At 35.3% G+C, this 26411-nt stretch overlaps 4 protein-coding genes across 9 annotated transcripts; all 4 read left to right on the top strand.

Moving 5' to 3' along the window:
• Nucleotides 1–6105: 6105 nt before the first annotated feature.
• On the top strand, nucleotides 6106–7248 carry LOC110422959 (RAF-like serine/threonine-protein kinase PRAF). The gene is made up of 2 exons (XM_021437027.2): nucleotides 6106–6389; nucleotides 6558–7248. The coding sequence occupies exons 1-2, from the start codon at nucleotides 6251–6253 to the stop codon at nucleotides 6977–6979; spliced, it is 561 nt and encodes a 186-aa protein (XP_021292702.1). The 5' UTR covers nucleotides 6106–6250; the 3' UTR covers nucleotides 6980–7248.
• On the top strand, nucleotides 7104–13234 carry PIRL3 (plant intracellular ras group-related LRR 3). Of its 6 annotated transcripts, none has more exons than XM_089784659.1 (6): nucleotides 7104–7244; nucleotides 7358–7531; nucleotides 7728–7813; nucleotides 8616–11631; nucleotides 12108–12274; nucleotides 12405–13234. In XM_089784659.1, exons 4-6 carry the CDS (start codon nucleotides 11056–11058, stop codon nucleotides 13051–13053), a joined length of 1392 nt encoding a protein of 463 aa, XP_089640785.1. In that variant the 5' UTR covers nucleotides 7104–7244; nucleotides 7358–7531; nucleotides 7728–7813; nucleotides 8616–11055; the 3' UTR covers nucleotides 13054–13234. The 6 variants fall into 6 exon arrangements, with proteins under 6 accessions (XP_089640785.1, XP_089640786.1, XP_089640783.1 ...); XM_089784660.1 differs by having other exon boundaries at nucleotides 8596–11631; XM_089784657.1 differs by having other exon boundaries at nucleotides 7358–7546.
• A 650-nt stretch (nucleotides 13235–13884) lies between these two features.
• Nucleotides 13885–16092, top strand: LOC110423304 (protein DMR6-LIKE OXYGENASE 1-like). The gene is made up of 3 exons (XM_021437492.2): nucleotides 13885–14476; nucleotides 14590–14917; nucleotides 15564–16092. The coding sequence occupies exons 1-3, from the start codon at nucleotides 14022–14024 to the stop codon at nucleotides 15810–15812; spliced, it is 1032 nt and encodes a 343-aa protein (XP_021293167.1). The 5' UTR covers nucleotides 13885–14021; the 3' UTR covers nucleotides 15813–16092.
• Nucleotides 16093–21701: 5609 nt separating this feature from the next.
• On the top strand, nucleotides 21702–23995 carry LOC110423237 (non-functional NADPH-dependent codeinone reductase 2-like). Its single transcript, XM_021437398.1, has 4 exons — nucleotides 21702–22155; nucleotides 22753–22996; nucleotides 23106–23285; nucleotides 23458–23995. Exons 1-4 carry the CDS (start codon nucleotides 21815–21817, stop codon nucleotides 23680–23682), a joined length of 990 nt encoding a protein of 329 aa, XP_021293073.1. The 5' UTR covers nucleotides 21702–21814; the 3' UTR covers nucleotides 23683–23995.
• The last annotated feature ends 2416 nt before the right edge of the window (nucleotides 23996–26411 follow it).

Raw genomic sequence — 26411 nt, 5'->3', positions numbered from 1 at the left:
ATTTTAATTAATTTCTAAATTTAAAATGTCAATTTTTATAATATATAATTACAAACTAAAATGTTTTATTATAATAATATTTATTTTTTAAAACAACAAAATACTCTTTACATAATTTAGTAAAATTTATACCAAAAGACAAATATAAGCAGTTTTTTTTAATTATTTAATTTTTATATTCATTAAAATTTTAAAAATTTAAAATTTAATAATTTATTATTAAAATATTTGTATAATTTTTATTTTTTCTTTATTTGCATTTTTATTTTTTATTTATACTCATTAAAAATTTTATATATTAATAATTTAATAAATAAAACATTTAAAATATTAAAGTATTAATATTTTAATCATATTAGTATTAATAATGTTTAAATTATATATAAAATATTAATATTTTAAAATTTATAAATAATTTTTTTATTTTTTATTTTTTTCCTTTCTTCTTCTCTATGGGTCGACCACTGGAAATGTGATCGATGTAATGAAGCACTGATCTAGAGCACCATGTGTTCGAATCTGGCCACTAGGGCACCAGATTAACGCTTTTCGCAGCTCGATCTGGCCATGTAATGTCAGATCCTACTATAGGGATTTAGTCGAGAAGCACCAAATCTAGTGCTTCATGTTGCTAGATCTGGTCATGGATCACAAATTCAACGACTCTTCGATTGAGAAGAAAATGAAAAGAAAAAGAAATATTTATATGTCTAAAGTTGTAATATTTTTAAATTATAAAAGATATTTTAATCTTATCAAATTTTAAAGTTATTCCTTCAACGATGAAATAGCAAATACCAAGAAAGATTTGAGTTTTGTTAAGCTTGAGTTTTATCTATTTTAAAAAATAGCTAATACTAAATAATAGTTATTTCTTATGACACTGCTTACCAAACCAGGATAAAGAAAAAACATAAAAATAGACAGGGAAAGCTATTCCTTGTACCGAGCATGCTGAAAGTGTTATTTGGTGGAATTTTGAGGAAAAAAAAAACATGAAATTGCTACCATCCAAACACAGGTTTGTGTGTGTTTTTGTCTGCTATGTTGAGCGATGAATAACCCCTGTCCGGAGAGGAACGAACAGCAGTTACAACGTAGATTGCCAATTTTTCCTGGTGGGTTTTGATCTCTGGGGCCTACTAATACTCGAAAATTGATATATTAAAGGGCCAAATGTATGTGGGATGAACCAAGGATAGTGCATGATTCTCTCATCAAAAAGATAAGGAGATAAAGGCGGATATGCTCAGCACCTTTTGAAAATTACGCAGAAATGATAGTATTTTGGAGTGACAGGATATACAGCTTCTATAGCAATGGGGGAAGAGTAGGACCTCGTATGGCTTCTTCCAAAAACTTCTCTTTGGATAATTGCATGACATGATCATTGAAAAGGACAACAAGTTTGAGCAATTTTTAGCTTAAATCTTCCAAGGTTATCCTTCAAACTAGTCAAACGTTCTCCAAATTGCACTCCTTGGATTATAGTAATATCTAAATGTCAACTTGCATTTTTATTAGGAATAATCTTACATTTCACCCTTTAAATTTCTAAAAGTATAATATCATATCTGCACCAATTAAAGCCCAATATGGTACTTCAATTTTTTCCTTATCTATCCATATGAACATGTAAAACAAAATTGATAAAACATCATTATGTTAATTAGAACGCGTCATATAACCAAATAAATGCCGTGTTGATTTTTAAGTGGATGATTGACTCATGCTGCAATACATTATTTAAAAAATTAATTTTTATTTTTATGAAAATAAACATTGAAGTTTTTTAAAAATGCTTTTGTATTTTAAAATTCAATATAATTTGAAACCTTTAGAAAACAATTTTTTTTTATTAAAGAATTTTAAAATTTTTCCTTTTTCTCTATCTCCCAAAATTATAAATTTTTTTTTTGTGAATTAAAAGCAAAAAATTACAATTTTTGGAAAAAATAAAAACTCTTTTTTTATAATTTGCTAAAAATAGCCAAAAAAATTTTTCGTTTTTTCCTTCTCTCTTTCTTCTTCTATCTCCCTCTCTCCAGCTACATGTTGGCTGAATCGTGCCATCATCAACTCTGTTCTAGCCATAGGAGGCCTGATTCGGCTTCGACATGACCAGATCCGCCCTGTTTCAGGTCGTTAAATAGACCGAAAATAGTCGATTTTTAAGCTGAAAACAGGTCGTTTTCGACCTGAAACAAGCTGGATTGGCCATACCGACGCTCGTTTCGAGTCTTAACTGGCCAGATCCGGTCAGATATTGCGGCATTTAGCCTGAAAACTGTTATTTTATGACGCACCGTAACCCCACCATTCTTGACTTTGGTGAAGGGTCTGTGCGTGTGTGGAGCTCTCGGGTACAAATCGAAACAAAGAAAGAGAGAGAGGAGAGGGCTACCTTTGGAGGGCTCGGATCTCTCTCCGGTGAGGGAGGTGATTCTCACAGCCTGCGGATCCTTGCACGGCGTGTTGAGGCGAGCTTGGAGAGCCCGGTCTTGGGCAGTGGTGTTGCCGGACGGCGGGATTCCGGCGACCGAAACTTGGAGAGCTCGGTTTCACCGATCCGGGAGGTATTTCAAGCGACGGTTGGCGCGGAGAGCACCGCAAGGAGGAGGCTAACGCATCAGTTCTGGTCGCGTTGGTTTTGGTCGAGTTTGACCGAAAACCAGTTCCCGGAGAAGACGACCGGTGACCGGATTCCGGCAACCTCCGGCGACCGACCCGGATTTCGACGGGGATGCTACCCCGGGGGTTTTGACGCGCTGCGGTTCCAACGGCGACGTCGGTTTCGTCATCCGACGCACGGTTTTGGAGATACGGGACAGCGGACTTCCGAGGCGCATTTCGGGCCGTCAGGAAGTCGGAAGTGATCGCGGATTGCACGTACGCGATCACAGGAGCATCGAGCACGCATCTGGAGCACAGACGGGTGGTGGCGGGCGCATTCCTGTCAGAGCCGATATTTCGGGATTTGTGCGGGCCCACTTTGTGTTCACTATTTCGCATTGTATTTCCCGAACAATATTTATTCAGTGTGACTAGTTTCCGCACTTAGTTGCATTGTATTTCTCAGAGCGGTTTTCGAGAGTGTGTGGTGCAAGTGAAAAGACACACACCCAACAAAAACAGTAGAGGCGACGGGCAGACGAAGTTGAGAAGGAGAGGCGAGAGGAGAGAAAGAGACACAAAAAGAAAAAGAATATTTTTAATTTTCACTTTTTAAAAAATGAAAATTTAAAATTTTTCAATAAATAATGATATTACGTTTCCATCCTAATCATTATTAGAGTGTTGTCGTATTTAGTTGATTTGATTATTTAATATATTTTAATTGATTTTGTTGATATGTAATTATATTATTTTAAAAACATATTAATGTAAAATCATTAATAATCATTAATAGATGAATGAAGATTTAAATATTACTATGTTAAATATTATCTTATATTATATAAGATGAAAAGTGATATTGTTTTTTTATTTTTATTTTTTAATTATATTATTAAAATTATTATAAATTAATAATAATATTATACATTTAAATATTTAATTTATTAATTATTTCAATCTTTTCTCACATAACGAAATTCATTTATATTTTGTGTCTGCACATTTTGACACAAGTGGAAAATACTTGTATTTAATGAATGGAATTAAGTTTAAGGGTGATAGAGACCGGAAGTATTAATTTGATGCTTCGAGAAGTCATGTTTGTTTATTCCTAACAATAAGGTATGTGATATAATAATCTAATTTATAGTTTTCAACTAATCAACGCAGACTATGACATTACGATGGGCATTTTTTTAAGGTAGCTCGTGCTTGAAGATAATCACGGTTGTCATTCACTTGAGATAAGTGCAGTTCTGTCCTTAGTAATAATAATAATGCATATGAATATATTATTATAATATTAAGAAAGACAAATGTTACTAATTGTAATGTTCTAAAATCACCTAATTATATGGATTGAGGTGTTATCTTCACTTTTATTTTTTACTTCCAATGCAATAATTAATTTCAAAAATAATATTAATATTTTGAATATATTCCTTTACTGGATAACTAGCTTTGGAAAGTAATAATAGAAAATCAATAGCAAACAAAAACTTAATAAATCATAATTTGGATATTAATAACCATTGCTCCTCTGCTTTTGTGATAGTGATCATACTCGATGCCGTGCGGAAATTCCGCATGATTGCATCTCAACTGTTACCATCAAACTGAGAGTTCCCGTGAGAATTACTAGGGAGAATTGTTAATGATACTTTGTAATTAGTTTTGGTGGTAGCGGACGGATGTCACATTTGGATTTGATGATGGATGATGAACACAACATTTAATTATCACACTGTATAGGGAGCATGCTAGCTTCGCCATCTTTCCACTTGTATGGAACCTCACAAAGATAACACTATCTTTTCATAAAGAAATTGTGATATACCCATGTTAGGCACAAAAGGAATGCCCCTAATGGACAGTGACTCAAGCTGGAATTGCGTATAATTTGAATCACTGCATTCAAACATCTCGCTAATATCTCTTTGAGAAATTATTAATTTTAAAATAATATATATTTTATTATTTATTTAGCTCCATCTTTTTTTTTGTTCAAAATATTCCAGAAAGACATGGTCCTTTTGTTCAAACTTCTTGTTGGTAGTTTCAAGAAGCTTGATATTGCAATTCTCCATGTTAAAGAGTGGACCGTCGAAGGAACAGGACCACAAAGCAGCATTCCAAGACAATGGAGTGGCACATATATCATAGGGAAACATTAATAAATTTCTATAATTAACATATACATACTCGCAAAATGCAGCGCAGATTTATAAATATGGCTGGTTCAAAGATGAGGATGCCGCTATCCAATTGTATTCCGACATCTGTTGAGGGGTAAAAGGGCCGAAGCATCTCAGTCTTGCTGTACAAACAAAGCGGTTGTGGATCCCATGCCTCGCAGTGCTGATTATTATTTATCATTGCGATTGAAATGAATAAGACTGCAGATGTGGGCCATGACGCCCTGGACCATCTGTCGACGAGGAGGAAGCTTTCAGTTGAAGGAATATATATGTAGATAGAGGGCGCTAACAAATTAACACCTTGTTTTTTTTTTTTTTTAATTTCTCTCTTTGTCAACCTTTTTCATGAATATTAATTAATAATAAGAGAAAACCTTATGATTTATTACCGACCACAGTTGCGAAAATATCAGTTGATGTAGTCACCCAAAAAAATTGACAAGGAGAAGTAAATTAATTAAATGTGGCTGAGAATAGAAAGTGATGTTTAAAAACATTCTTATGGAATTTATACTTTTGATTATACAGAATTCTTGTGGAGTTCCATTTCTGTGATCAAAGGAATATCAGTGGCTCCATCCATGCTTCTGTTCAGTTTTGTTTCAGTCTTCCGGTTGTAAAATAAAGCGAATAGATTGTCATTTGGGGTTTGACAAACTAACGAAATTTAAATTTTCCACAAGAGTTAAGAATGGAAAGACGAGGAAATGGAGGGGAAAAAATAGGGGGAGGAGTTGCTTTCATCTACTAAAACATTGCAATCACCCAACAAAAAAACTATCACCCCGTAAATTTCATTTTATTACTCCCTTTTTCTTTGTATGTTAAGCGTTTGGAAAAATTTTAGACAACGAATATATGATGGGATTAAACCTTACAATTTGACCCCACTGGAGGATAACTACCACTACTAGCTAATGATCAATAAATTTTTATAATCTTAATTATTACTTAATGGGATTATTATCTATTCAGATTGAATTCTATGATTTGATGACGATATATATAAGTTTTTTTGCTAAATTTAAATAAATAAAATCAAGTATCGATATTATAGTGTTGAATCGTTGCAAATTTGAATGTGAAAGGAACTGGGTTGAAGCAAAGAGTGCCAAGCTTTCACAATTAAACACGAAAACGGGTGTTTGAGGCAAAAGCGCCTTTAAAGCTTTAACCTTAGGAATTGGAATCTGCTGACGTTAGCTGAGTGGGGCCCTTTCTACTTTTCACCTCCCCGCATCTGTTAAGGAGAGAAGAAACTCTATAAATAAGGGCTCAGGAGTACCAAACCTAGGCTTGAAGACGCCACTGCAAAAGCATCTTCCAGGCCGCCCTCCTCCTCCTCCTCCCCTTCTTCCTAAAGGCTACCCTACTCCTTTCTCTTCGGCTCTCAAACACTGGACCTCTTATCTTCCGTACCCAAACCTCGGAAAAGTATGGTCGGCCCTAACCCCACTATCAAATTCCTCTGCAGTTACGGGGGCAAAATCCTCCCCCGTTACCCTGATGGTAAACTACGTTATCAGGGCGGTGAAACCCGTGTCCTTGCCGTCGATCGCTCCATTTCCTTTTCTGGTCAGTATTCTTTTTCTTTCACCCATCCTTTTACTTTTTCCTGTATATCCCTTTTTCTTTTTTTGCGCTTTGAGTTGAAGTATAGTTTAAGTTAGGCTAAAGCTTATAAGTGGGCGTTGTTTTAAGTACGGAGAAATGATCAAGAGTGAAATATATTATATGCTACAGAGCTGTTGTTGAAGATGGGAGAGATGTGTGGGACAGCGGTGAGTCTACGTTGCCAGTTGCCAACGGAGGATCTAGACGCGCTGGTTTCGATCACTTCCGATGAGGATCTCGCGAATCTCATCGAGGAATACGATCGCGTAGCATCGCCACCTTCTTCTTTAAAGATCAGAGCTTTCCTTTCGCTGCCAAAATCCACCAAAAAACCAATTTCTCCTTCTTCATCATCGGCTTCGTCTTCAAAGTCATCAACTTCATCCACTCCGAGGTTCTCCTGCATACGTCAGATCTCGGGGCCTCCCGTCGCTTTCCCTCTTTGCTCGGAGAAATCTGCGGGGAAAAGTATTCCTTACTATGGTTACCATGTTCATCATGGAAACCCTAGTCATATTTACCTTATTCATAACGGGAACCACTGGCAATAGCAGCAGGCCAAAAAACCATGAAGGATCATAATTTATTAAACTGTTATGATCCTGTCTGAATCCGCGAAGAACAAGTAAAGAAATACTACCCATAGAAGAAAAAGAAAACAAACAAAAAAAAGAACCTAAGCTATATGATGTATTTGGACCTGTAAATCCTTTAAGAAGGTTTGCTTTTGATGATGCGTGGCCATTAATGAATTCTCCAGCTCCAGTTTCGTTCTGGATCATCTTCCTAAATACCCAATATATTTTTTTTCTGATGGTGAGTTTTTTTTTTTTCTTCTTTGGAATGTTTGTTGTCCAGTACCATTCACTTCACAGTTGACAGCTTCCCCTATTTCCTTTCTTTTTTTTTTTTTAATTTTCGGGTGTTAGGGTTCTCCGTTCCGTTCAAGCGCCATTTGCACGTTAAGCGTTAAACAGCTGATGGCTTTGATCAGATTCCAGTATTGGCGTGCCATGCTCCTTTTCCCTTATTCTGTACAGCTTCTCCTAGCTGGGTTAACACGTGTGTCCCACGCGTGTGACGCTTATACCGGCATTATCCTCGTCCGTTTTCTTTACGTATTTTTCGTCTCTACATGTGTTTTTTCTCCGTTACCCTATTTTCTGGTGTGGTGTCCGTTTCCCTTTTTGGGGCTTTTTTTTTTCTGCTTTACTTTGGATTTCCGGCGTCACTTTTGTTTTTTTGAATTGCTTTTATAGTTTGATTTTTTCTGATTGTAATTCCATTTTGATTTTGCAGGTTAACAGAGATGTTAACTGGGGCTTAATGAAACACCAAAAGCAGCCATTAAATGATCTGAGATAGCAACGGGGGCGAGATGTAATGTAAGTTGCTTTTACTGATATTCTCCATTTTTGGGTTTCTAATACTTGCTTCATATTTTTCTATACCTATTTAGACATAATATTTTATGTCCAGAATAATAAAGGCAAACCTTTGTCTTTTATATAATCATTAATTTATGACTCAATGTCTTCTTATGCATTTAAGATTGCATCAATGAGCCTGCCATTCATCTCAAATAGTATTACACAAGGTTGGACCAAACCTCGGCCAATTACAAAGTATTTAACCCAAATCCAACTACTGATATTCAACACATGGTGTTAATTACTTAATTGAATATGTAAGATACTTTGAATCTAGGTGATGATGAATCATTTGAAGGAAAGCTCATGTCGTTTTCTGTATTTTTGTATCTTTACCACCTTTTGACGCGTTCACAGATAAAGCAACTACGTCCAGCTCCAGATAAATATCGTTTTGCTGAGAATATCTATTTAAAGGAAAAAAAATAAAAAAATAAAAAAAAATCAATAGCTAGTACGATTCCTTAGTTTTGGATGAGTAATTAAATCACTTCAATCAAGTAATCAAGATCATCTCCAAACACAGGGCTATGATTTTCAGTTAGGATGATTGGAACTTATTGATGTTAAAACCAATAGTGATAAACAGGTGATTAATCTGATTGCTGAATCTTGTAGAGTATTATGATATTTATTACTAGTACTGCGATTTGGCTGTGCCATCGTTCACTGTTCAATGATTTGATATTTTGTTGCTGTTGATGCTAAGTTATGGGCCATAGCTAACTCCTGATCAGTGATTTTAATTTTTGACCAGATTCGATACATTAATTGCAAAGGAGCAACGCAGCAGCGCAGCAATGGTTGTTTCAATACCAAACAAATTCCAAGTAGCAACAGCAATAAATTTTGGAAGCATATGGGGACCATCTTGGAGAATCAGATGAGTCATTACGAGAATTTATTGAACATGCATGGAGGGAAAGCCATAATCCCTGTCCCATTTGACAGCTGGTATATACGAGTACTGAGGAAGGTGCGCCCTCAACATTATTATAATAATTATTAGAATAATAATAACAACAGTAATTTCGTTGAAATAAGGCCCAAAAAATAAAAAAGAAGACGAAACCACAAGGCAAAAGGAAAGAGTTGCCTTCAATCCAAGAAAAAAACGAGGAAGAGCAAAGGGCTGCTAACGATACGAGCATATGATTTTTGGTTCAAAGGAAGGGTCTCCACTCATGTATCATTCAAAAAGGAAGATTCCCTTTTGCTGTCCTAATTTTGGAGAGATACGACGGATTTACAATATTAAAAATAGAATTAACAAAGGGAAACAAACATAGATATGACGGGAGTTTGATGATAGTCATCTTCCGGAGATAAAGATAAAGTGGTTTTAACGTTACCCTACCCCACCATGTGATCTTTGGCTTTTTTTTGCCTATTGTTTTTCCTCCTAACACGAATATTGAATATGATAAAATGGAAAAGTAGTAAGAAAAGGAAGGATGCCATGCCACCCAGAAAGCATGAGCTTGGGAACCCTATTTTTGACAGTGAGAGGAGTGCTTCTGTATTTAAAAAAGTGGTAGCCGTCATGGATCCCACAGCGTCTAATCCGCGTTTGAGAGCTGTGAGGTCGCCGTTGATGAGTGATCATGATGTTGGAGCTGAAACCTGTTGTTGGTGATAATGTGCAAGAGGCCAGGCTGTGGCTGAAAGTCTGAAACTGATGATTAAGCTTGTGTGGCCTTGTGGTTTTACTGTATATGAACCCTTTTTTGGTGTGGAATAGATTGGGACTTGATCGGAATTATTGGTTCGGTGGAGATTCAAGCAGCGAAATGGAAGGCAAGGCAATCGCTTAGAATGAGATATATAGACAAGATTATATGTATAGAGGAGATAGAGACTAGAGAGGAACATATATTCGACCAAGAGAAAAAATTAGTTTAGTTTTATTCCTTTTACGTTGGAACAAATAAGGGAAAAAAAATTATATTTGAGTCATATAGATGTGAAATATACAAGGAAGATGTGATTTTTAGGATAATGACGCATTTCCTCTATAGTAATTTATGACATCCTCATGTGTACCTTTAAAAATTGTCCTTAATCGAAACACAATGATTTCCTTCCACTAACAAGGCAAAAAGTACATTACAAAACCTTTAAAACTGTTCATAGATTGGGCAGGCCTGGGCCTACAAAGGCACTGAGAGCAATTATGTGTGAGTGGGTCCAACCTGTGGAGGAAATTTGGGCCAACTCTACACCATTTGCTTGGTCTGATATTTTGGAAAAGCGAAGGCTAGACTCAGCATCTTTTTTATGGTTTAAGAAGCTCCTATTCTTAGTTCACTTGATGCAAAAAGATTGTGTTGAGATTGATTGGTCTAGGGCTTGTGCTTCTTAAACTGTTGTTCCTGCTTAGAAACCATCATCATTGTCTTGATCCAATCCAAGAAGGAGGATGTGTTAGACTGTTTGTTTAATAATGTTTGACATGGTTTTGTTACAACTTACGACATGATAAGAAAACAATTTGAAGAGGCAGCCCCCAAGAAACAGGTGCAATTTTATGCAAAACAAATTTCACCCCCTAGTCGGGCTTGTTTGGTATCGCGTTTGCTTACAGTATTAAATAATACTTTTGGCTTCAAAGCATTGCTATATGCATATCAATATGGTTCAAGAATGTTTTGTGATGGTATGTTTTTTGAGTATCAAATCATCCTCATTTTTATTTTAAAACTACTTTTCTGTGTTCAAATACTCGTAAGCTATAAACATAGCGGCAAATGATTAAATGGTGATAGGGTTAGACGTTGTAGGAAACCATCGGAATGTTATTAGCTGTGATTTCAAATTGGCGTTCTAAAGTAAATCCTGCTGTATGGTAGTCTCGGGCTGGCTCAAACACGACATAAGGTAAACAATGCCTAAGCCCAACAATAAGAATGTAAGACACATTAGCCCAACAAAGAACGAAAACTTAATTGAGCAAGGATTCGATCAATCGATGTGCGGAAGGGAGAAAACCTCCCAAAACCAGATCAAGCTACAGGACGTAACCTTTGTGATGCCACAGCCTACACACGTCCACACTGCAGTAGGCACGTCGAAAATCAGCGCTGATAGTCATCCCTCCCCGTCAAACGCTCCTCTATTCACTGCCCCTCACCCTCCCCTTACCCTGTTTTCTTCTCATCTCATTCTTCTACAATCTTCTACTAGAAAGAAAAGCTTTAATGGATCTTGATTGTACGAAGTTCCCGATTCTGTCATACATCCTCTCCCAACAAGATCCTTACACTTACCCATCACTCCCTCCACAAACCCACCAGAATTTGTTCACCCATTTCCCCCGTTTAACTGACCCAAGAATCCTATCTTCACTCTCCCAATCCATCCCCCCCACGGTCACCCAAACCTACTTCGCCCTCCGCTCCCTGGGTCCTCGCCCCCACCCATCAGCAGTCTCCTCGGCCCGATCCAAGATTGCCCAGATACAAGAAATTCAATCTTCCTCACAGGAGGCCGAGATATACAAGGCGGTGCTCAGGTTGGAAGACATGCACGAGGATTACGAGAGACAGTTGACTGAGGTGGAGGAGAATCTGGGTCGTGTTTACGGCTCGGTTGTGGAGGAAATAGGAGGTGAAGATGAAGTTGATGAGGAAGTTGTGAGGATATTGAAAGAAGCTGAGAATAGTGGGGTGGTTGAAAGAGTTGAGCTTTCTGGGAGACAGTTGAGGCTACTGCCTGAGGCTTTCGGGAAACTTCATGGTTTGGTTTATCTCAATCTTTCCCATAATCAGTTAGAGGTATTAGAGTGTATGCTTGTATCCATGTTCTTTTTCCAGTTTTCAAAGTTGATTACGGTATTTTCTGGCCTGTGAATGAAATTAAACATGGGAGGTCTAAATTAAGAATTGTAGTAGGTGCTTTATGTTCTTTTTAGTGAATCTTGTATCAGTTGATCAACCAAATACTTTGATACTCAAGTTGACTATTTTAGTAGCCTATGTTTTGCACGAAAGTTTTCCTCCCTGCTTTTATCTTTAGATAAATCAAGTCGTTCTGCAATTTTATAGTTATGCAAGTATGCTAATCGTTAACAAATAACAATATGGCGTAGATTCGATTATTTACACGCCTACGGTAATAGTGGTGGTGATCAGTATATAACCTGTAATTGTTCATTCATGCAATAAATAAAGATAATATCTGTATTTTTATCTGCAGAATTCCATTTTTCAATGATATATTTGATGTTTTTGTGCTTTTGCGTGGGAACCAGATCATTCCTGATTCAATAGCTGGGCTAAAGAAACTTGAGGAGCTTGATGTCTCTTCCAACCTTTTGCAAATTCTACCTGACTCCATTGGATTGTTGCTTAATCTGAGGGTCCTCAATGTGTCGGCAAACAAGCTAAATGCCCTCCCTGAAAGCATTGCTGGATGCAGGTATGACTTTATTTTCTGTAAAATCTTGTACTGGTTTTGTTCACCGCTTCTTAGCAGTTGTTTATTCATTCCTTTTCTGTTCTTTTGCACTTGGTTTTCTCTAACGGATGAGTTTATCTTTCTTTTTCAGTTCACTGGTGGAGTTGGATGCAAGCTTTAACAACTTGACGTGTCTGCCAACAAACGTTGGGTATGGACTCTTAAATCTTGAAAAGCTCTCGATCCAGCTGAATAAGATACGCTTCCTGCCGCCATCAATCTGTGAAATGAGGTCCTTGAGATATCTGGATGCTCATTTCAATGAGCTTCATGGCCTGCCACAAGTGATTGGGAGAATGACAAGCCTTGAAGTCCTGAACCTGAGCAGTAATTTCAATGACTTTACAGACCTTCCTGCAACTGTTAGTGATCTAATTAATCTCAGGGAACTTGATCTTAGCAACAATCAAATCAGAGCTCTACCCTACACATTTGGCCGCCTTGGAAAACTATCAAAGCTCAATTTGGACCAGAACCCACTCATAGTGCCTCCAATGGAGATAGCAAAGGAGGGGGCTGATGCTGTTAAAGAGTTCATGTCAAAGAGGTGGCTCGAAATAATCACAGAGGAGCAAAGAAAAATCACGCAAGAGGCAAACAATGAGCAAGCTCAGACGGGGTGGTTGAGATGGGGAACTTCATTGGTGACTAACATCGTCTCTGAGGTTTCGCAAAGTGTTGGAGGATATCTGAGCGGGCCAAAGACTCCTAGGGATCCATATCTGGATCAACAACTTTGATTTCTTTTGCACTTTAATTGTCTGGGATGTGTAGTATAAACAAGGGGTTCAGTATGTCTGGAATAAATGAATTTTGACTACATTTTATGGAAATCATTTCAGTTTAACATATTTTTTATGGGAATTTTATATATATTCAAAGCATATGTAATTTAAATAAAACTCTTATAATTTTGTGATATATTCATGTATTCCAAATATATGATCAGCATGATTATTATATAATATAATTAGAACAGATAATATATAGCCAACGGCTTCTTTTTTTAATCTCGACTTGGGGCTTGAATCAATGATGTGACTCAATAAAAAGAACTTTGAATCAACCGACTCCCCTTTCCATACTTTTTGTCTTCTTTATCCGAACGATGCCGTATCAGATGAAATGAGAAAGACAAAACAAAATACTGTTTTTTTTTTGTAATCAATAATAATCTTAGGATAGCCTTTGTAATTGTAGATAATTGATGTGTTGATATAATTTTGTAATCAATGAAGGTAAATATTACCATCTATTATATAATTTTTTGCTTTTTATATGTAATTATGTCATCAATTGACCAAATTTATTTCTCTTATTATTTTTAACAAATTTAACATTATTTAAATTTAAGTTGTTTGTATTAAATAAGATAATAGCTTTAACATAAATAAAATAATTCATCCAAGCGCTATCCGTCTGTAGTCGAACTGGAAAAGCCAGATGCAGCCAAGCCAATAAAGCACAGCTGACGGACTGCCAGGCAAGTTTTTACTCTTTAATGAGCACGTGGGACGTGACTCTGGCTCTGCCACGCATTTGTCTTGGTTTGATAAATTGACAATTGATTTACAAAGAGGAAGATATCAATGAAAGCTACATTCCTTACATAATATGCTAGTGTCTACAGGTAAAAATCTTTAGCACTTGCTTTGATCCGCGGCTTTCTGTTCAGAGTTGACTATTCTTTCAGCTTGCAGAAATTTCCATGGCAACCAAAACCTTCCGGTTGGCTAACGGCGGCGGTCCTCTTTCTCTGACTCCCAAGTATATTCTCCCTCAAGAGAAAAGACCAACCCTGTCCGAGATATCCATTTTGGCCTCAATTCCTATCATCGACCTGAAGGAGCCATCTGCATTAGTAGTTGAGCAAATATCGAAAGCTTGTGAGGAGTATGGTTTCTTTCAGATCATCAATCATGGAATACCCGTAGAATTATGTGACAAAACGATGGCTGTTATCACCGACTTCTTTGAATTGCCACCTGAAGAAAAGGCACCATTCTTTTCAACGGATCTCACCAAGCAAGTAAAGCTTTTCAATTACTTTGTTAAAGACGGAAGCCAAAACAAGGTTTCAATGTGGAGTGAATGCTTCTCTCACCCTTGGCATCCCTTAGATGATATCATCCATCTTTTACCACAAAATCCACCTCAATACCGGTATGTGTTCTGCTTTCTCTCCTAACTTTTATAGTCATCCACTCATGCTTCAATTAAGCTTCTCAAGTTTACTCTCTCTATATATTGTGATCTGAATTCTTAACTGGCTGCAGAGAGGTTGTTGCTGAATATGCAAAGGAGATTGGTGTTCTTATGAAAAGGCTATTAAGCTTGATATCTCAAGGGCTTGGGCTGGAAAAGGATTGTCTTGAAAAGAAGCTTGGTGAGAAGCCTATTCTTCGAGCACAAGGAAACTACTATCCACCATGTCCAGACCCTGAGCTCACATTAGGACTAAATGTTCATACCGATCTCAATGCCCTCACAATTGTTAGTCAAACAGAAGGGGTAACTGGACTGCAAGTGATCAAAGATGGGAAATGGGTAGCAGTTGAATCCATCCCCAATGCTTTTGTCATCAACCTGGGCGATCAGATTCAGGTAACAAGAATGTTTCCCTAAATTTTAACAACCCTGATTTCACAGTTCTAATAAATTGCATCATTACTATTTTCATTTTCATTAATAGTTTAAAACTTTTTACTTCTTCATTCACAATCTTTTAAATTTATTTCAAATCTATCTGTCCTTGAATACACGCAATAAAATATATATCAAACCTATGTGATACTTTGATGAATATACACAAAACAAATACGTAAGAAAATGAAATACTAAAAAAAAAAAGTCATTGACTAATTATGCAATTTACTCCAAATTTTGCCATATTTTGATAAGCTCCGCATCTCTACGACATCTGTGATAATTCCAAGCGCCATAAAATTTGTAAACCGCTATTCCAATCGGTCCATTTCTGGCCATTATTAAGCTATTGGTTTCCCTTCTACTTCTACCCAACAGCCTAAACCTAAAGGCGGAGTGTAGGAAAAAGTATAGAATCTATTAGCTACTCTAATAAAATAAACAAAACTTGCGTGCATATTGCATTCTTCTCACTTGTTGGTATTAGAAAAATATATAAATTGGTTCAAATTCTTTGGACTCTAGTTGTGATTTTCAGTCCCAGCAGATGAGATTTTGTTTATATGTGACAAGTAAATGTTTATGATGTGTTCCATGCCTGTAGGTTCTGAGTAATGGAAGGTATAAGAGTGTGCACCACAGGGCCGTGACGAATAAAACCCTAAAACGAGTATCACTGGCAACGTTTTATGCTCCAAGCAGAGACGCCATTATTGGTCCCATTGAGGATTTGATCGATGAGCAACATCCTGCTGTGTATAGAAAATTTCATTACTCAGAGTTCCTTGACGAGTTCTACAAGCAAGAAGGAACCAGGAGGATGGTGAAGGAGATTTTTGAGTTGAAATATTAATTAAAGAATAAAACCGTTGAAGATGGAAGTCTGCTTTCAAGCCTAACTAGTTAGGTGACCAGGCTTGTGCTTGTCACGTGATCTTTTTATTAGTCATCAGCCGTGCGTGTCACGTGTTGAGGTTTTCCTTTTTTCCTTTCTTTTATTGTCTGTTGTTGGTTATGCTTTGGGATTGCAAATGCGTGACACTAAAGCTTCTGGTTTGTTAAACATAGAATATTGTGAGTGGGTACATTCTTTTTACATTTATTATACAAGCCGTTGTATTATTGGCATCGTTTCTTCTCTGTAAACAGCCTTAATATAAAAGGCCTTATTACCATTACGAAGTTGTTCTTCTTTCTCATAAAAAAAAAAAATCATTTTCCCTTTGGCTTTTACTCCATTGTTACAACTTTGATGTTTTGGGAAAAATCTATTAAAAAGCTAACATGATATCATAGCATTAAAAGATCTTGAGGGACAATAGGAGAACCTTTTTTTTTAATGTGATTTTACTATTTTACTCTGTTTTTAGTTTCATTGATTTTAGCTGCTTCATTGTTTCTACTCCTCCCATTTTCTCAGAGCAAAATTATCTTATTTGGGCAGTCAAAACATAAGCCAAAGCTTATGATTTATGGGAGATTGTGGATTTTAGCTGCTTCATTGTTTCTACTCCTTCCTATTTTGAGAGTTGTTAACCCAACCATTACTCAATTGAGGCAATATAATAAAGAGGTAGCCAAAAGGTACAAAGCTCTCTCAGTTCTTCACTCTGCTATTTCAGATTTTAGTTTCACTCGAATTATGAATTCTAAAGCACCTAAGGAAGCATGGGATAAGTTGAAAGAAGAATTTCATGGCCGTAATAGGACTAGACAAATTCTAGCTCTAAACCTTTAAAGAGAGTTTGAAATGTTGAGAATGGGCAATGATGAATCTGTACAAGGTTATGCAGTTAAAGTTCTTAATGTTGTGAACCGTTTAAGGCTATTGGGTGAAAATGTCTCTGAGAAAAGGATTGTGAACAAGCTCTTGGTCAGTTTACCAGAGAAATTTGAGGGTAAATCTCATCTCTGAAAGATTCGAAAGACTTAAGGTTAATATCTGTTATTGAACTGTTAAATGCTCTTCCAGCTCAAGAATAGAGAAGAGCTCTTAGGCAAAAAGTTCATGTTAAGGCAACCTTAATGGTAAGGAACTCAGATAAAAAAACTGGTAGTAAAAACCAAAGGAAATCAGGGACTGATAGGAAGGAAAAAGAGAAGAAAAACAATGATAAAAGATAGAGAGATCAGAAAAAAGGTTTTCAACCTTGCTCATATTGCAAGAAAACAAACTACATTGAAAGGTTTTATTGGTATAGGCTAAATGTTAAATGCAAAGCTTGTCACTAGCAAGGCCATGTAGAGAAAGTTTGTAAGAATCGAGGTGCTAAAGTGGAAGAGAAAGCTATTGTTGTTGAGCAGAAGGACCAAGCTGAAAAAGAGGTTCTGTTTATGGTAAGGAAGGCAAACAATGATGAAAAAAAGGACACTTGTTTACTGGATAATAGATGCTCAAATTACTTGACTAGTTACAAGGAAAAATTTATCATGATTGATGATAGTTTCATAACAAAAATGGAGATAGGTAATGGTGATGTTCTTTTGATTTATGGAGCTGGTACAATAAGAGTTCAGACACCTACTAGCCTTAAATCAATCTCAAATGTTTTCTATATGAGTGTAGGCCAGCTTGTAAATGAAAACTTTGAGTTGGTATTCAAAGACAAAGCCTACACTATCAAAGATCTTACTAGGAAAGAACTTTTCATAGTTGGAATGAGAAACAAGTGTTTCCCTTTGAACTGGATGAAAATTAGGCATACTACTTACAATTGTACCTAGCCTAATACAGAATTATGGCACAGAAGGTTTGGTCATGTGAACTATGGTTTACTTAAGCTAATGGCTTTAAGTAATTTGGTTGATGGTTTACCATGGATGTCAAACAATGGAAAAGTCTATGACATATGTCAGTTTGGAAAACAAAACATGAATCATTCCCTAAGATTAGAAGATGGAATGCCACACAAAAGCTACAATTACTGCATACTGATTTAGGGTGTCCTATGAAAACTCCATCACTCAATGGAAACAGGTATTATATAATGTTCATCAATTATTTTACAAGGTTTAGTTGGGTATATTTTCTCAAGTTCAAATTTGATGCTTTGAATGTGTTTATTAAGTATAAAGCATTGGTTGTAAATCAGATGAACTTGACTACTAAAATGTTAAAAAGTGACAATAGTATTGAGTACACAGCCAAGGAGTTTGAAAACTACTTAAGTAAGTTTGGCATTGTGCATTAGTTGACGATATCTTATAACTCCCAGAAAAATGGTGTTTCTGAGAGAAAGAATAAAACCTTGATGGAAATGGCAAGGTGCGTGCTGTTTGAGAAAGGTTTTGCAAGGTCACTATGAGTAGAGGTAGTTAACATTGGAAACTATTTGCTCAACTTAGCTTTAACTAGAGCTTTGGTAGGTAAGACTCCTGATGAAGCATCGTTTGGTGTTAAACTTTCAATTGAACAACTGAAAGTTTTTGGTTACATAGGTTATGCTAAATAAATTGTGTGAAAAGTCACTCGTTGCTATACACCTTGGATATAGTGAAGTTTCAAAAGGTTACTAGTTGCTAGATGTTAAAATAATGAAATTCTTTATTTGTAAGGATGTAGTTTTTTATGAGAACATGAAATGGAACTGGGATCCGAATGCTATTGAAAATTCCCAGAGTTAAGAAATTATTGCATATTCCTTGTCAAAGTCAGAAACAAATGAAGATTTAGATGAGAATGTTGATAAGGCTCATGTAAGAGAAACAAAGTCTTGGCAAGACATTTATTCTAGATACTATGTTGCAATTACAGAATCTAGTTCCTATGTTGAAGCGGTTGCAGATGGTAAATGGAGACAAGCCATGGAAGCTAAAATGCCAATGATAAGAAAGAATCAGACTTGGATCCTTGTAGATAAACTAGATAAGCAAAAGTTTATTGGAGTTAAGTGGGTGTACAAGACAAAGCTTAACTCTAACAAAGCTTAACTCTGATGGTTCAATTAATACGCATGAAGCTAGATTAGTGGTTAAAGGTTTTTCTCAAGTACATGGAGTTGATATTTTTGAAACTTTTGCCCCAATAGCTATACATGATATAATGAGGCTATTAGTGGCACTTACAGCTAAAGAAAATTGGCAAATTTGGCACCTAGATATCAAATCTGTATTCTTGAATGGGATCATTAAAGACAATATCTACGTGGAGTAGCTTGAAGGCTATGTTGAACCAGGCACAAAGAACAAAGTCTACAAGCTAATGAAAGCCCTTTATAAGCTTAAACAAGCCCTAAGAACATGTTATGAACAAATGGACAGTTACCTGCAAAGTTAAGGCTCGATTAAAAGTGCCATGTTAAGTAATAATATTTAACTGATTATATCACTTTATGTTGATGACTTACTTATTACAAGACTAGATGGTAAATTTGTGGATGACTTTAAAACTAAGATGCAAACTAAGTTTGAGATGAGTGATCTAGGAAAAATGTCTTGTTTCCTTGGTATGCAGATTCAGCAAAGTTCAGGTCATATTTCGTTACATTAGAAGAAATATGCTTTAGGAATTGTTGAAAAAGTTAAAAATGGAGAATTATAAAGTTGTTGTAACACCTCTAGCCTGTGGTAGCAAATTTACTAGGGATGATAGAGGTGTTGATTTAGATGAAACATATTATAAAAGGTTAATTGGAAGTCTTCTATATCTTTCTGCTTCAAGACCTGACATTATGTATGCCACTAGTTTAGTCTCAAGGTTTATGCACAAGCCTTCTGAGATTCATCTAATTGCTTTTAAAAGAGTACTCAAGCACATTAAAGGAACCTTGAGTTATGGCTTGAAGTTCTGTAAAGTTGACAACAGGAGCTTCAAGGCTAGTATGACAGTGATTAAGGTGGAAGTGTGGATGATTTGAAGAGTACCGGTGGTTATTGCTTTTCTTTTGGAAAAGCTATCTTTGCTTGGAACTTAAAAAAACAAGAAATAGTTGCTTAGTCATTTGCAAAAGCAAAATATGTTGTAGTTGCATTAGTTACAAATCAGGCGATATGGCTGAGAAAAATTCTCCAAGATCTAAAGTTTAATTGTGATAAATCAACTACTATTTGGCTGGATAAAAAATTTGCCATAGCAATAGCTCAAAATCTAATATATCATAGTAGGACTAAGCATAAATCAAGTATTATGTAATTAGGGAAGCAGTGAAGAATGGAGAGAGATCTGTCAAGTACTGTAGCACAGATGATCAGTTAACAGAAATTTTCACCAAAGGACTCAATAAAGAGAAGTTCGAGACTTTGAAAGCTAAGCTAGGAATGTGCAAATTAGACTTCCAAGAAGTGTGTTAAAGATGGAAGTTTGCTCCCTTCATTTAGGGCAAAAAACTCAAGCTTAATTGGTAAATTGACAAGGCTTGCGCCTGCCACGTGATCTTTTTTTATTAGTTATCAACCATGCTTATCATGTGTTGAGGTTTATTTCTTTTTCTTTCTTTTATTGTCTGTTGTTTGTTATGCCTTGTGATTGCAGATGCGAAGTGCTACTAAAACCTTAGGTTTGTTGGGCATCGGGGACTGAGAATGGATCCATTTTTTTTTACATTTTATTATACAAATCGTTGTATAAGATGCTGGCTTTTTATTTTATTTGGTGATTCAAAATTTAATATATCTATGATGAGATGTGATTCTTAATTGTAAAAAAGTATGTCTCTTTAATAATTAGAATGATACATCTATTCATTTTCTAATAGATGTGTCTGTATAATAAAAAGACACATTGTTGATAATTCATTATCTATAAACACTTATCCTCTCATTGTCGAAAAGTACTTTTCATCTCTTGTATCCTAATTTCAAAATTCTCCTCATTCCTTCTTTTTCATAAGATTAATCTAAGCATTTTGTGTTTTTAAAAACTCTATTTTTCTTTATTTTAAAATTCCTTTAATAAGAGCAGTTAGGAGATTTTTTAATTTACTGAATTTTCTATTTGAGTGCATATTAGAAGATTTTTGATTGATTTGTTATATTTTGGAAATAGAACGTCATTGATTGCTATTTGCATTGAGATTGTCACGGAAATCTATATTGAAATCAACGTCTTTTATAAAGTGCCTCGAATTAAGTTTTCACATTCAAACTATTTTTCATTTCTTTTGTGATTAATTGTTGAGTCTCCATTCTTTTTGTGAGTGTTATTTTTTTATATTTTCTGAGTATAAAGTCTAACACAATAGGCATCGTTTCTTCTTCTTGTAAACAACCTTCATATGTGAAAGGCTTATTACCCTTATAAAATTGTTCTTCTTTCCAAAAAAAAAAAAGTTCATTTTCTCTGTGGCTTTGACTCCATTGTTACAGCTTTGATTTTCTAGAAAAGTCTGTTAAAAAGCTAACAAAAGCTATCCATTCTTATATGAACATGTCCTCAGAAACTAGCATTGGTATCATCCAGGCTTCTTTGTTAGAAAAAATGGATCTATTAGCATTAATCCCACTAGTATAAATTATCTAAGTCGTAATTTTTGTAACGATTAAAGGAAAACTTTTTCGTGTCAGTCATTGGGGAAGATCAACTGCCCTCTTCAGTAGCAACAAAGAAAATTTTCTAATTAAATTGTATGCTAACTTACTAGTATTTCATGATTTGATTAAGCGATCTATTAATCTTGAATGTAAAGTGTAAACAGTCTTCTGACTTCCAACACTGATCAACGATTCCAACCAGCAAGATATAACATTATGATTGAATCGGAACCTTTGATTACCTCATCTTGAAACTATTAAGCCCCACAAAACAACTCCAAGGAGAAAGTAAAGCTTGTAAAAGACGGGGTTCAGTTATATATAAACTAACAGCCCGAGATGGAATCAATAAGCGACATTATTCCAGCTCCAGCTGTGATATAGCAAATGGCCGATGTTCCAGAAGTGACCGTATTCAACATTCCGGAGGTGAAATTGAGCTCCTCCTCCGGCCACCGAAACATGCCCGAGATTGGGATGGGCACGATGGCAGACCCCTTTGATGAAACAGCTTTGAAAGAGGCAGTCCTGGAGGCTATCAGGGTTGGTTACAGGCACTTTGACACTGCCTCGCTGTACAGGTCCGAGAAGCCCTTGGGAGAAGCTTTAGCAGAAGCACTTAAACTTGGCCTCATCGCATCTCGGGAAGAACTATTCATCACTTCCAAGTTGTGGTGCACTGATGCTCATGCTGATCTTGTTGTCCCTGCTCTCAAGAATTCTCTGAGGTAAAATCTTTACCTTTAATTCCCTTAATCAAAGACTAAAGAATCTGATCCTAGCTTGACCGCCGTGAATTTAGCTTTTGTGTCTCACAGATAAAATAGGTAAGTTAAAAAACAGAAAAGACCAAAAAGGAGAGAGAGCAGAGCAACTGAATGAGATTCTTGCACAGGAATTATTACACTGCAACATTAGTCATGAGGTGTCATGGTCAATTCCTTCAATAATTTGCAATTAGATAGATCCATTGCTGTTTGATGCTAACTCCAAGGCTGGCATAAGGAGAATTGAAAGAGATCACAATGGAAATTTGAACATGTTAATGCCTGTTACTATTACCATTTGAAATGGTTTGTTATAATCATCAAAGTTTCTATTTTGTGGCCTTAAGAATCTCGTCCCTGGCCTCTTAAATGTAGTTTATGGCTGAAATGAACCTTTTTAGTAGAAAACTAGAGTTGAGGCGGATCATCTGTATTGATAAAACTGCACAAAAGATTGCATTGTTTGGCAGTCAGCATCATTTTGCTGTTATGGAGTACTTGATCGGTTCAAAGAATAGTTGAACAGGATTTTTTGGTAATTAGAAAGGCTATATGCAGGATGCTTCAGTTGGAATACCTGGACCTTTACCTCATTCACTGGCCTCTAAGCGCTAAACCTGGAAAAATTGGATTCCCTGTACCAAAAGAGGAACAACTAGCAATGAATTTCAAGTCAGTCTGGGCAGCCATGGAAGAGTGCCAGAGGTTTGGTCTCACAAAATCTATTGGACTCAGTAACTTCTCCTGCAAGAAGCTTAGAAACATACTCTCCTTTGCTACCATATCCCCGTCAGTGAATCAAGTGAGTCTTTCTCGTTCCTTTTAAGTACTTTACTTTTTGTTTTCATGCCTTTGATTGCTGTAAACAAGCAATAATTAGGTAATGAAGATCATAAATTTTTTTTGTTCAGGTTGAGATTAGCCCTCTCTGGCAACAGCAGAGGCTCAGAGAGTTGTGCAAGGCCAAAGATGTTATTGTAACTGCTTACTCTCCTCTGGGAGCAAAAGGGACCCGCTGGGGCACTGATGAAGTTATGGAGAATGAAACACTGAAGGAGATCGCTAAAGCTCATGAGAAGACTGTTGCTCAGGTTCTACTGCTTGTTTTCAAGTAGCTTCTGCAATGCCTTTACTTTGATATGTTAATTTTACGAATCAAAAAAAGAAACATATTCCAGTTATATGCCTAAATATTTCTGCGTTCTAGTTCTTTTGAGTTATATTAACGGACTAAAACATTACAACGATTTGGAACCTTGGCAGATTTGTCTAAGGTGGGCATTTGAGCAAGGGGTAACTTTTGTGGTTAAGAGCTTCAACAAAGAAAGGATGAAGGAGAACCTGCAGATCTTTGACTGGGCATTATCAAAGGACGATTATAAGAAACTCAATGAAATTCGGCAGCACAGATTAATGCCTAAACTGGAAATGGTCTCACCCCATGGACCTTTCAAGTCCCCGGAAGAACTGTGGGATGGGGAGATTTAAAGCTTAAGCAATCCTCGGTACAGCTGCAGTGATTTTTGCTGCTAAATTTATCATTGGTAGTAGTGCACTGCTGTTAGACTTGTCTTCAGTTGATCCAGCCCAAACCTTTCTCTTTAAGTTTGATCTTTGTCTATTGGGAGTTGGACTTCCAACATCCAATACTTGTGTTTGGTGGCCCGTCTTTAAGCCATCCAGACTCTTGGTCATGGCCTGTTGAGGATTCAGTTTACCCTCTCCGTCAATCTATGGGAGACTGGGCCTTAGCACAACTTCGATTATTCTTCAATCTTTTGGAAAATTTGAAACGGAAAAATCTAGACGGTTGGAAAAACTTCTGGGATATCACTAAATATACCCAAAAAAAAAAAATCTAAACCCACAGAAAGTCAAGCTTTCAAATCAATATGTCACTTTCCTCGCCGTCCGATTCAATCTTCTTTGATGCTCGGTTTTTCCACTTTAAGAACCAAGCACTTGAAAAGACCACCTCTGATTTTCTGTCTCCATATCATAAGGTAAAATGCCCAGGGAATCCGTAGGTCTAAACACGTGTCAATAATTGGGTGGCTGGAGTTGCCGTCAGTTTCAAAAGACAAAGCACTGCGATCCAAAAATCGCAGCCGTCTATTTACGGACCAGCATATCATCTGATATGGCGGCGTATCTCGTCTATGTTTACTTTTGCAAGATTTGTATTTTCAAACTTCATAACGATCCTCAGATTAAAAAATAAAAAAACATTTTTTTAAATATATATAATACATTAATAATTTATATATGAATAGACAAATCACCTATTATATAAAAATTAATAAATAAACGAACTAATTAAACAAATTAACGTAGCATTTAAATTAATTTCGAGTAGATGAATGTCACAATATTCAAGTTCAAAATTTCAAGAGTTATCCCTGATCTTTATAGTTAAATGTGATAAGATAAGATAATAAATTGAATCAATCTTTTTCAAATAACATCTTATACTTAATTTAGATTCATTAAAAAATATATAATTTCGTTCTACAAAGGAAATTTAATTTATAATATACAGTTTTGTTTAGAAATCATATTAACATCCCACCACGTCCGTTCAATAGGCGATACTAATTAATTATCTTTTTATATTATTTTTGACAAAAATGACTTTATATTTAATTTTATTTTATTTCTATTAATTTTTTTATTTTTTTATTTTATCTATTATTTAATTATTAAAAATTTCCCAAGCTTCCCAACAATTTTGATAAAAACTAAAGAAAGTCTTCTCACCTCAACCGTATTAAAAAAATCCACTTATTTCTTTAAAAAAGTTTCATTGTAGGATTATTTTCATATTTTGTAATAAAAATGTTTCATTAAATATATTCTTTGACATCAAATTATATTTTATGCAATCAAAATAACTAAATAATAAATAAATAATTTAACCACTCTAAAAAAAAGTACACTCTTCTTTTGATTACTTTTTTTTATTATATAGCGATTAAAAAACATTAAAGAGAGTTAAAAATGTATTTAAAAATATGAAAAACCAAACCTACATACACCTTTTCTGACCAAAAGAACATTGCACATGTACCTGACTTTTTCTAAAGTAAAATTTGTTTACACAATATTAAGTTTCTTTACCCACAAAAAAAAAGAGAGTAATTAAGGTAAATCTCACCGTATTTGACTTTTTTCCCACAAATCTCATGAGTCATGAGTAAACAGCTTGGTCCCATTACATTAGTAATTAAGCTTTATCCTAACGAAGCTTAGGGAAATTAAGGTACTTCATTTATCTAACTAAATGATAAGATAAGACAAGCACTGTACCTCGGGAGAGAATTTCCTTTCCAAGTATTAATACAAATGTTGTTTAATTAAAAGAAAAATAAGTTATGGACATCAGAAAATAAGAACTAATTTTCATAGGTAAAATTAAAAATCAACCATCTTTCCAAACTTTCTGGACCATTGATTATTTTTAATTTTCCAATATTGCCCAACAATGAGATAGTTGTTCATTTAATAAATGTCTCTCTCATTTTTGCTTCACTTAATGAGTTCGAATTGATTATCTCGAGAAGATAATATTACTAATTAATTTAATATCTTTGCCTTCAAAGTCTTGCAACGGCAAAACAGAATCCATCTTTTCTATGCGAACTATATAAAGTATAGATTTTTTTTTTTTGAGTTTTTCTCCAACTTAATTATATTACATTAAAAAATTAACAAATTAATTAAAATAACAAATCAATATAAAATTGAAGGAAATATACTAATAAAAATGAAATCTAAAATAATTCTAAATTATCCTCCTTTTTTACTATTTACACAAAAATTCATTGACATCCTAGTTATAATTAATTTCTAAATTGGATGGACACAAAAGTACTGAGGCCACCCACAATTTGCAAGTAGGGAGAGGGGACCAGGTGAGTCCGTCTCGTCCTAATCATAGAACCTCTAAAAAAGTAGCATAGGCTCCATATATAGTATGAAATATGTATTTTTTTTCTCATTTAAAGAAATGAATTATGCATTTAATTAACCATTACTCACTATCTATATTCAACGTATAGTCAGGCTTTACCTTAATTAAATTAACTGTCATAAATTTTTACAATTATAGCTAGGACTAATATTTTCTCACCGTCCATTTCTTTTGATAACGTGAATAATGGGGTAATAATCTTTTGAGTACTAGTACGATTTAAGTTGAAAAACAATATATATATATA

This window comes from Theobroma umbraticum, unplaced genomic scaffold, assembly GCF_002168275.2.
Source record: "Theobroma umbraticum cultivar Fairchild unplaced genomic scaffold, ASM216827v3 scaffold_20.0, whole genome shotgun sequence".
Taxonomy (NCBI): Eukaryota; Viridiplantae; Streptophyta; class Magnoliopsida; order Malvales; family Malvaceae; genus Theobroma; species Theobroma umbraticum.
This window is presented reverse-complemented; position numbering and strand designations above follow the sequence as displayed.